Raw genomic sequence first — 12096 nt, forward strand, 5'->3', positions numbered from 1 at the left:
TTGTAATCATACAGTATGCTATTAGAATATATTTGCAAGAACATTCATGCTCAACACAAAAAAAAGACAATGAAAGAGAAATTGAGACAGTTTTTCCTTCCTTTCTTGTTCAACTATGTTAGGTTGTCTGCTACACTGTGGTGTGGTGCATCTTCAAGAATGGTTGATTCCACACAATCCACAGTGGTGACCAGCATCAGCTATAAATACCCATATGACTGGCACAGAAATATTAGTTGGTGGATTAGGAATTTTCAGTGAGTAATAAGCCATGATCCATGTCGGACTCGGAGGACACCATTTTCAGCAATATTTCTAGAATGACCGCAATGAATATTTCAATAATATGAATGAGTCTTTTGTCCCTCATTGAGAGGAAGTATTGCAACTGTGACAAGAGAAAGATAGCTTTTGTAACATTTGCCATCTTATTGTAGCTGTGACTGAAGAGAGGGCTCTTGTAACAACTGCCATCTCACTCGAGTTCAGTCTTTGCTGTAAATTATCCATCGTGATATGGCAAATGCTACAAAATCTTTCTCTTCTGTCTTATTGTTTATTGTTTATAAGGATCCCCAATAGCTTTTGCCTTGACAAAAGCTAGTCTTCCTGGGGTCCGACACAGACAAACATTTAACATAGGCAATACTTACAATTGTTTACAAACACTAACTCAACATAAAACAGTACAATAAAATATAAAATAAGAAAAAGAAAGAAAGAAAAAAAAAAAGAACATAGGAGAAATAAAAAACAAAGAAACATAGCAATAAAAATAAAAATAAATCACTTTCAACACATTATACATTTGAATTGTTCTTTTCCCAGGGTTACTGCAGTATGATTTACATAAGGTGTTCTTTTAACTTGATTTTAAAGATGAATTTTGTATTTGTATTGGTTATACACTTTGGTAGTGCATTCCAACCTATTACTGCTCTATAGATAATAGAAGATTTAAGAATATTTGTTCTTGGTTTAGGTGCCACCAAAACACCCGAACTGGCTTGTCTAGTCATATGATTATGTTCGTCTCTTACATGTGCTACCTGTTCAAAGAAATACTGTGGTTTTTTGTCCATTAATACATTTCTGAAAAACGTAAGAATACGTGAATGTAATCTATTCTCAACAGTAAGCCATGATAGATTTCTGTGCATTTCTGCAATGTGTGTCCTGTTGGTGTCCTGTCACAGTTGCAATACTTGCTTTTCTTCCCAATGATGAACAAAAGAGTCATTCATGCAGACTATATTATTGAAATACTATTGATATTCATTGCGGTCATTCTGTCTTGTCTACTGCTGAAAATAGGTCCTGGATTTCCAGACTGCAGTGAAGCAGAAAAGAAATACCATCTCAAGAGGTTAACCATCAGACAGGCAAAGGACAAGGCGCCTCCCATCCTTCACATTCTTGGGAAATCCTAATTAGACATGATACTGCCACCTAGTGGCACCAGGTACACATTAGTCAGAACACTTTCTAAAGAGGCGCTTTCTTTCACATAGAACGAAATAGCCTGCAGTGCCAGTCATGTGTCTTGAAAATAATTGACATCGTTTCTGATTCTGAAAGACTAATTGACGCTGGCCTCGACACGTCAAATCTAAGTAAGAATGATATTGTTCAATCATTAGCAGCAGACTCCTCACAAATGACATGGAAGTGTTTGTCTTTAATTACAAGACTAACTCCCAAACAGCCGATGTTTGGTAAGATTGTTTTAATTCATGTTTAGCGTTCTAAGCTAAATTAATAGTAAGTACCTTTTTTTTTATCCCCACTCTTAAGATTGGACATCCCTGCTACATTATGAATATGATCATTGTGAAACCTAAACAAACCTTACAAATCCTGTTCTGCCTCAGATGGGAATGTAGAACTAGACTAATGAATGGTAAACTAGACTGAACTACAGACTAATGAATGGTAAACTGAGAATCAAAAAAATGACAATATCAACCACTCCAAAAACAAACCACACCAAAATTATAATCAGCAAGACTACACCTTTATTCTGAAATTGTCACAAAGTCAATTTTACTAAAGCCAATAAAGGAAAAAAAAACACCCTTTTTTTAATACTACATGTCATATATATAAGATACCGGTAACCAAAGTCAATAAAATATTCCTACATAGAGTAATACAATGATAACAATTATCAATAAAATAAAAATAAATGAAAATAGTCACATCCATCTATTGCACGCTGACTTGGGCATTGGGATGTTATCGATATCCTGCAGAAACCTTCCATTTCTAGTGTTACTTTGTTTCAGTGCAACACATTATTTTCCTGCATATTATGTAAAATTTGTGTCATTATTCAACACAAAATCCCAAACAAACTTAAAATACCATCATTGTAGAATTGAATGTCAAAATGACAGTCCACCGAATGTATTTCCATTCCTGAAATGTTGACATTTTTGGATATTTTGAATTTGGTTTATTTAATTGCAGGAAAATAATAAGATGGAGAGTGGAGACTATGATTTATTAATCATAGGAGAGACAGATTGTCTTTAAGAATAATACCGTAACAGTTGATTGGCTTGAGGTTTTGAGGAACGGTCAGTTCAGGGCCTAAAGCCAATGTGCCATAAGCCAGCAAAAGAGCAAATGAGCACATCTCCACATCAGGCTGAGACATATCCCCCTTACACAGAAAGACACACAATCCTGACGTCAGAATATGTCACTCTGTATACTACACACACAGTCAGGCATAGCATCCATACAGAAGGATGGGGAAACCATACAACAGAATGCAAATGTGGTATGTGGGAGAATAAACTCCAAAACCTGTATTTAAACAGAAGTTATGTTATATTAAAGCTATTCTGTGAACATTAAAAAAAGTCATTTCAATCAAATGCAGATGGGAACTGAAAAAGAAAAACACAGATTACCAAATACAACTTGAATTTAACCATCTGGCATCATGTGAAAGTGAAATTATCTTAAATAAACTTACATTCCTTTACACTATCACACAAGAAAAAAATAAAGTTGGAGGCTGGAGCATTAATAGCATTCAATGTTTGTTCACCAAAGGCAAATATTCACTGAGGCAAAACAACACAAAAACACAAGCCCACCAAAAGCCATATGTATTTTGTGAGCCGTGTTGCGTAGTGGACTAGCTGCTTTGCCCATGTCTTCAATCTTGATGAAAACACCTTTTCCCATACTAATGCCTCCGCTCCTTTGTTTATCTAACAATGGTGATGCGATTTCTAATGTAATTGACAATGTCTGCTTACTAACAGGCAAGCATCGAAGTGCCTATGAAGAACGAGGTGCATGCCTTGTGCAGCAGTGTTGAAGATTCTGTGTGAGCGTGCAGGCCATTGAACAAGTTAAATTTGACTCCTTATCTATGTCCTCAGCTTTTCAGGGGGGTTCCCTGTGAGGAATAAATCAGGATGTATACAGAGGCAAAGCCTACCCAGTAAGAATAGATCCAACCAATCGATCCTCCAATTGGCAGAGCCAAGACGTCGATGACCACCAGCTCTGCAGATGGTGGTGTGCAGCGTAGACGCGAGGGGATAAGGAAGAGGGAAAGAGGGCATGGGAGTGAGCATACTAAGGGCGGTCTCACGAGTTGTCTGAGGGCACGTGTTCTTCGAAGCCCTCACTCTCCCTGACTAATGCCCTCTCCAGGATGACACGTCCCTCCTTGTACCGCTGGCTGTCCTCGGTAGCAAATTCATAGATCCAGCCCAGTTTGCTGTTACAGTTCTTGCAGCTCACATCTCTCACCATGTGCCTGCCAGTAAGCATCACTCTATCCTGCACCTCACTGTACTGAAGATTCACCACCTAAGTAGTTAAAAAAGAAGAAGAAAAAAAACATTTAGAGAAAGTGGATGTTGAATGATCCTAACTTAATTTCCAGTTGTATCTCAGTTTCACAAGAATATAATGCCTGGACAAGAAGTACTGCCAAAAGTGTCTAACCAAATTACAGTTAGTACAAGGTTACATGTTGTCAAGCCTGCCAGAACTTCCTGTACTTCTGGTCACACTTTCAGCAGAAGTTCTTGTTCAGCCTAGAAGACAACAATATTGTCTTGTATGTGTAGTAGTAATCACTACACTTGAACACCAGTATTGCCAAGTCTGCATATTTACCGCAACTTTTGGCTTGTTTTATCCAGAGTTGCACGAAAACGTCTGGTGGCTTCTTTTGAATTTGCAAATCTAAACAAGCCAACCTTTATTTTATGTATATTATACTATATTTCCCCATAGGTTTGTGAAGTACTGTGAATCACATTGAGTGACAATCATTCTGGTGTGTCTACGTATTACGCCCTGGATCAAGTATGTGTGTAATGTTATAATAAATAACGAAAATATAAATTATTGTAATTACCTACATAGTAATAATAATAATAATATTTATAATTTATAATAATATCTAATATTTTTATTTGGAATATATGCCCATATTATTTGGCTTGTCTTTTTTTGGAGGTGGGTTCACTGGGTTGGCTTATGAATACATTATTCAAGCTAAGATTGCTTGCTACACTACACTTATTACTAAATATTAAAATAATGCTGTTATGAGAATAAAAATGCTATTGGCAATAGCTTGTGTTGATGAATGCCATACCTTATTGAAAAGAAAGGCTCTTCCTGTGGCTCCAGTGAAGCGTGTGGAGATTAGCTCTGACCGGTTTGTAAGAATAGTGTCACAGTTGGCACAGGAGAAAAGACGTGTTCCACCAATATGGTCCAGGAAGATGCGCCCCATTGTTCAATGGTTTCTTTGGCACTTTTACTGATGCAGGGAAAAGGAGGATAAATCACAGATTAACTTAATGACATTTCGGGAAATTTATATACATTACAAAATAATAACAACCAGTCCAATGTTCCACCGAATCTATCTATTCAGCAAGTTACCTCCTGCATTTTGCAGGACTTCTTATATTTGACCATTTATCCTGCCCGACTCCTGTGCCAGCATTTCTCCTGCTTTTGGGGGATTTCACCATAGACAGTTATTATATATATATAAGTGGATTTCACCCTTGTTGCATCGTCAACCAGGTCAAACCTCTCTCTCTCATCAATGAGAGAGTGGGAATGTTACTCTTTTACTTGATTGATTGAAATATTTATTAACAGTTTGCAGAATTACAGTACTTTTCAAGCACAAACTCAATACAAAGACTGTTAACTGTGAGTGGACGACCCAATTAAGCATTACACTTGTTTACAAGAGGGTCCACCATGTTCAATTCATCAAAACATTTAGAGACGTACAAATAGACACTTCTATATAGTTAAAGAACAGAACAGGAAGTTTCTGAAATTTTTGACGACACAGACCATGGGGTCCTGTTGCAGCAGTATCCTGCCACCTGGTACGCGGACATACATAAAACATAAACACCGTGTTTACGGCCTGTCTGCGCTCTTTGACGACTTTTTTTCGTGTGAGGGCTTCTGAATCTGTGAACTATAAGTACCTATACATGCCGCTGCGAATATCTCCTGTGGCGCGGAAGCCGTTAAGTATTTTTACTTTGTTTGACCGATTTGGTCGCTTTGATTCTTCTCTTCCTTCCTTGTTTATTGACACCTCATTGTACCGCCTATCTGGCTAGCTAGTGGCGCTATAGCTATGACAGAGCAGATCAGAGGCAGGGACGTAGCCGCACAAGCCAACCGCACACCGGGAGGCGGTACAATAAACGGTAAACAAACAAGAAGAAATAAAGCGACCAAATCAGTCAAACAAAGATTAAAAATACTTAACGGCTTCCGCGCCACAGGAGATATTCGCAGCGGTTTGTATAGGTACTTATAGTTCACGATTTCAGAAGCCCTCAAAGGAAAACAGGCCGTCAAACGGCGCAGATACGATGTTAGTGAGCATATTTATGTCCGCGTTCCAAAATTCCCATACGAAAATATAGTTATGAACAGGGACCCTACAATAAAGCGACATCAAAATTTCAGAAACGCTTTATGGAGGGTTCCGAGAGGGGCTAGTACATGGGTATCTTGGTGGTGTATCGAATCTGACTCTTACTCTCACTTTATGTATATTATGTCTGAATAAACTTCAGTCCCACAGTATACATATACACTCATGTCATGTATCTAAATTGTAATTATAAAGAGATAGTCACTTTTAAGTAATTAGTGGTTATTATTAAAGATGGCTCTTTTATTCCTTCAGTCGTCAAATACATTTCTCTAGGCCTACTGTACTTTTAGCTTTTAAATGGATTGAGGTTGGCAGGACGGGTATGAGTTACTTTCTCTTGTCATGATCTTTCGACAAATAAAATGGCAGCTCTGAGGTTTTTAACAGTGCTCAATAATGTCAATAACAAGTCACAATGACAACGAATCTACTCCTCCCTTACCGATAGTTTACTGACCACCGTTTCTAAGTTTTCCTTCGAATTTAGATATGTTTGCCGAGTTCTGATGTTTATACAATTCGGCAAACGGGCCAGGGGGTCCAGTTAGCTTTTCAGCTAACAAGGCTAATAATGTTATAAATATAGTGGCTAGGAGACAACAACACATCGAACTTACTGCGTCCGTGAAACGGTTTCCTAGCTTTTAGAATTATTTTTTTGGCAATAAATCTTCTCAGCTGTAACGATGTCACCGATATTTTCACTTGATCATGTGTTGTTTGTGCAGATCGTCGTCGTCGTCGTCGTCGTGGCTTTGGCTTTGTTGTTCTTGTTCAGCTGTTCCTTCTCTGTGGCTGTGCTCACAGTCAGCCAGTATCAACATCCGGTCATGAAGTATGACGTAGTGCTGCTGCATGCATGGTGTCCATACTTTTACTGTTTACATTTCGGTCTAAAAGTATTCAATTAATCCAACTCTGCCGTAGCAGCCCCTCCAAGCCATGGGATACAGTCGAGTAGGGTAAGTGATATTGTTTGCTTAATAGAATTTAATTTTTCAAAGGTTAAAGTTGTATTAGCTCAAGCTGTATGTTCTGATATAGACCTAGAATGCCTGTGATCATTTAATTATACATACTGTATGTAACAACAAGAGCCGTTCTGGGCTAGTTCTGATAGTATTAGTAATAGACTAGTGTCCCTCTAGCCCTGAAACATGACAGTCATGAACCATGGCTAGTGTCCCTCCAGCTCTTTAATAAACCGAAAAATACATTTCAGGTGGGTTGCTAATTACAGCCAATCAGGAAAGAGTGCACATTTATCAGCTTGAATTTGATAATGTTCCAGTCTGCTCATTTGTCTGCTCATTTGTCTGTGCAATTTCCAGATAATTTCTCCCAATTGTACTTGTTTAATTGGTACCATGTGTGAGTTCTCTCCCCATATTGGATACAATATTGCTATCCTAAAATGTATTGTATGCCCACTAAGGAGCCGGAGAGAGAGGCTCCTTCACCAGACTCCACAGACAGTTTTAGTTTTAGGCTGTTCCATCCGCTATAGGCTATAGCCTACCAGTAAGAAGCCCTGAGTCTCTAAAGGGCGAGGTTGCGTGCACGCATCCGCCTGGGTGACGGCAGACTACTGGGCGAGCGCTGGCATGGGGGTCAGATCAACATATGGAATGAATTCTGTACTGGCCATATATGGAGCATGTATTGAGTGTACAGTGTTTGATGAGGTCAGATAAACATATGGAATGTCAGAACAGGTCAGCTCCATATATGGAGATATAAGGGATATCAGTGTACAGAGTTTGTTGAGGGCCAAGGTAGGGCTGGGCCTTAATTTTCTGGCTTGTTGAGAACTCTAGTTTTCGCCAGCTGCCAGGCGCAGCTGCACTAATAACTTTGGGGCGGGCCCCTCTAGAGTTTGAATGGACAGGTATCAGTCAAAAGGGAGACATCGAAAAGGAAGGACAGATGGATTAACATATGGAATGTCAGAACAGGTCAGCTCCATATATGGAGATCTAAGGGGTTTGAAGTTTGAGGTCAGATGTAGAGTTGTTGGCCAATATTGATGACATCAGGGATCTCCATCCCAGATGATGTCATGACGTGATGTCACGTAATGTCATGAGGCATGACCTAATGCACGTTTTCATAGTCAAATAGTAAATGCGACCTGCAGTCGCAATAAGTCTATGGTTTCATGATTTCATCACCTTTGAATTATCACATTTCCGATTTGATGATCTGTGAAAGGGTCTCCACGGCATGTTTTAAAATCCTTAAACTGGAAATCTATTGTAGCATTAAGGGCAACTGTTCTGTTGGAACAGCCTGTAGTCTGATTTTAGAGTCTGATGTAGTTCCAGAATAGAGCCATAACATGAAAACGATGCATGGTGGGACAATACTATCCTATGTGAACGCCTCACCATACTGGCCGCAACATAATTCCCTCACATACTCTATACCCCCAACTCCCCCACCTCCATACCCCCACTCCCCCAACTCACCCACCTCCATACCCCCAACCCCCACTCCCACAACTCCCCCAAATCCAGACCACCCCCTTCTCCAATAACTGTTACCCCACAACTCCCCTGCCTCCATAACCTCCACTCCTGGAAAGCATTGCATTCTCTCTCTTCTGATTCCAAGGGTCAGATCAGGGTATCTATAAAACCAATCTCAGTCCAAGTTCATAAAACACTTAACAATCTAATCATCTCATCTCATCATGAGATCAGTGCACGTCATCATAACACAGCCAATGAGCTAGTTAAGCTTGTAATGTGCTGTGACATTAAAACAGCCTGACACATCACCTACAATTTAATGTTTTTTTTAAAGTTTTGAACAGAAAACTCGTAACGCTGAGGAAGGCCATACAGGCCGAAACGCGTACGTTGTTCCGCGTACGTTGTTCACTCTCGTCAGAGGTAAATAAAATCATGCAAAAGGACGCAGGGCAAACAATGAGGGCTGGCATTTTCTTTACTTCAACAGAAAACTCGTAAAAATTTCTTTATCGCTGGATGTTATCATTATCGTTAAATTCGCCATCACAGGTTAATTTTGTAAGGTGTGTTTTATTATCGTGCCCTATATATGGGACTATTTGGAGTAGGCCTATTCTACCATGCCATATGAAAATATATAACCTCATTTTTAGAAACCTGTAGAAAATGGATATAAAGTGAAAAAAATGCCAAACTTTCCCCATCACCTTCATGTGCTCTCTCTCTCTCTCTCTCTCTCTCTCTCTCTCTCTCTCTCTCTATCTGTTTGTCTGTCTCTCAATTTCTTCTATGCATTAGGACTTTTAAAATGAGTTAATGTGTGTGTGTGTGTGTGTGTGTGTGTGTGTGTGTGTGTGTGTGTGTGTGCGCACGTGCGTATTGGAGCTACAAAACTACCACTATGAGAAGCTACATTTATGTATCAATCAATCAATCAATAAAACCTACAAGGGAATTAATTGACATGTTAAGCTTTGACTGGAATTTGACAGGTAAGACAGCAAAATAGAAAAATATTTCTTTATGAAAACAGTGATATAAATTGTATGGAGCATAATTGTATTTTGTCTCTTTAATCCATCAAATATTTGTCTTTCAAAATAACAATGTATGATGACATTTACTGTATATAAAGTTGACATAAATTGACATTTAAAGGAGAATTCCATGCTAGAATGCTTTCTTATCTTTCTTTGTAGTCGTTACGTCCCCACCAAAGAGGTCCAGGTGTTTTCTTGTGCAAAAACTCCTTATTGGCTATTTTCCCTACCATAAGCCCTCAATGAATTGCATTGCATTGAATGGGAATTGAATGGGGCTATGGGGTGTTATGCTAATTCACTTATTTCCATCGAAAGAAGTAGTAAAGTGTGCCGCTTGGGATATTATTTACATTATGAAGAGAGGATATATACAAAGAAATTATAATTTTGAGCGATGGAAATAAGCGAATTAGCACAACACCCCATAGCCCCATTCAATTCAATGCAATTCATTTAGGGCTTATGGTAGGGGAAATAGCCAATAAGGAGCTTTTGCACAAAATAACACCTGGACCTCTTTGGTGGGGACGTAACAACTACAAAGAAAGGTAAGAAAGCCTTTTAGTATGGAATTCTCCTTTAAGTATGTAATTATGGTGACATACAGTAGGGCCATAAATATGGCTCCACCTCTTACACCTTCCATAGTGCATTATTGACATCTGTTGCAAGACTGCAGGGATAGGTGACGGTGACACAGGTACAGTACAGACGAGGTACAGTTCTCGTGATTTGGTTGATTGATAGGCTGATAACGTGATAAAAAAGGTAGGACAGTCAGAGAATAAAACTCTGTGTCCGGCAGTAATTCTGTCTCATGCTGTGGAAGAGTAGGGAGGTACAATCCTTTAGTGAGTACAATAGGTCCTCAGATAACACCCCTCATCATGATTACCTTGGGACTCATGATTCTTGTTTCTCTTGTGCCCAACTTTCTGGGATCCTGTGCACATCTTTCAGGTAAAGTACACAGTAACATTTGCAGAGACTGAAGAGAGAATCAAAAAATACTTTTTGATTGATTTTACTCCGTTAGTCCAATCTTTTTTTTTCTACTGAAATGAAATGTGCTTGCTGAAATACAATTACAACATCCAACTAACACTATCGCTACTCTATACAAAGCCATTGTTTGCTGTCACAAAGGGAAGTCCAATGCGTTTCAGCCAAGTTGTGAGTAGTAAGGCTTCTGTGCTCAACAGTAAAGGACAATATAATATGAATGAAGTGTCACCTGTTCAAGTCAAAATAGACTACCCAAATAAATTACTGGAGCACTCAAATAAGTCTGCATGGTTTTTTGTTTTTTTTAAGATATTTTTTGGGGCCTTTATTGATAGGATGGAAGTAGTCTGACAGGAAATGGGGAGAGAGATGGCGGAAAGAAACACGGCAAAGGCCGTCGGGATTGGGAGTCGAACCCGCGGCATGCTGTCAGGATGGCTCAGCAGCCTAGGTGCCCAGAAGGTTGAGCTAACCGCCCGGGCCAAGTCTGCATGTTTTACGTATTTTATTGGGGTGACTCTGGAATGATGTACCATAGGGTTAATTTGTTGCCAATTTATTTTGAACAGAATGAGGACTTTTTACACTTACACAGTTAGTTATACATAAATAAAACTCCTCTGTACAGAAGGGACTTTGGCTGCGAATACAAACAGGAGCGGTGTCCTCAGAATGTCAAGGTTGAGTTCATTGAACTCAGATTAATGGTAAAATGTCAAGGGAAGAGTAGATCCAAAGTAAGACAATAATTGGTCAACCTGTCAATTTAGTACCTGTTTTAGTATCAGGTAAGGTCGCCCATAATCCATCTCCCTCTCGATTTCTTTCCGCCGACCGCTCGGTGCCGCAGTTCTTGTATTCTTTATTTAGTTTTACCTGCAATAAGGTTAGAAATAAGTTTAGAGTTAGGCATAGTACTGAGGTTAAGTTTGGTATAGGGTTTTAGGCATAGTTTTACTGAGGTTAAGGTTAGGAATAAGGTTAGGTTTAACCGTTTAATCATAATTTACTTAAATTACTTTAGGAATACCAGGCAGCGCAGTTCCGCAGGATGTATGCCCGGGGTGAGTTGGTAAATGGGCGACTTGTCTGGTATTCCCTGTTTTACCCTAACCTGTTCAGAATAATTATGGGTGTACAATATGTCTTTGTAAAAGTTGTCCCATATGGTGGAAAGCTGTTTAATTGGTTTCTATGTCTCATTTAGATGCAGTCCACAATGATATACATTCAAATCAGCTACAAACAGAAGAATCAGAGGATGTGAGTGGTATAGTGGTATACTTATACTGTATGATTAGTTTTTGTGTGGGTGTTCATACAATCTATTGCATTGATCATCTGTACATTCACTGCATTAATTTATTTCTGTTACAGAGGGGAAGTTACATGCCATTCCTTTGTTCTCAACATGCCCTCTCATCTAAATCACCCTCTGGTAGACCTTTATACTACATTCTAATATTAATGAAGCCTTATTTCGCAAGTGAATAGCTGATCTACAAGCTCACAACGTGTTAAAATGCAATGTGCTGTGCGCTTGTACAGTATATTTATACATTTAGAACGTTTTTCTTTCTTTTGTTTTTCTTTTGTTTTTTTGTTTTATATTTAT

General features: G+C 38.9%; 1 protein-coding gene across 1 annotated transcript; it reads right to left on the bottom strand.

Moving 5' to 3' along the window:
- Nucleotides 1–1984: 1984 nt before the first annotated feature.
- On the bottom strand, nt 1985–6768 carry ypel5 (yippee-like 5). The gene is made up of 3 exons (XM_083791794.1): nt 6577–6768; nt 4634–4801; nt 1985–3834 (listed from the first exon to the last, which is right to left on the bottom strand). The coding sequence occupies exons 2-3, from the start codon at nt 4772–4774 to the stop codon at nt 3610–3612; spliced, it is 366 nt and encodes a 121-aa protein (XP_083647920.1). The 5' UTR covers nt 4775–4801; nt 6577–6768; the 3' UTR covers nt 1985–3609.
- Between the last annotated feature and the right edge of the window lie 5328 nt (nt 6769–12096).

This window comes from Protomyctophum parallelum (assembly GCF_964188405.1).
Source record: "Protomyctophum parallelum genome assembly, chromosome: 20".
NCBI lineage: Eukaryota > Metazoa > Chordata > Actinopteri > Myctophiformes > Myctophidae > Protomyctophum > Protomyctophum parallelum.

Bases quoted from the DNA above. Each gene is read 5' to 3' on its own strand.
- ypel5 (XM_083791794.1), bottom strand. From the start codon at position 4,774: ATGGGGCGCATCTTCCTGGACCATATTGGTGGAACACGTCTTTTCTCC. The intron at 3,835-4,633 runs GTATGGCATTCA...TTAACTACTTAG, and splicing joins GAGCCTTTCTTTTCAATAAG to GTGGTGAATCTTCAGTACAG.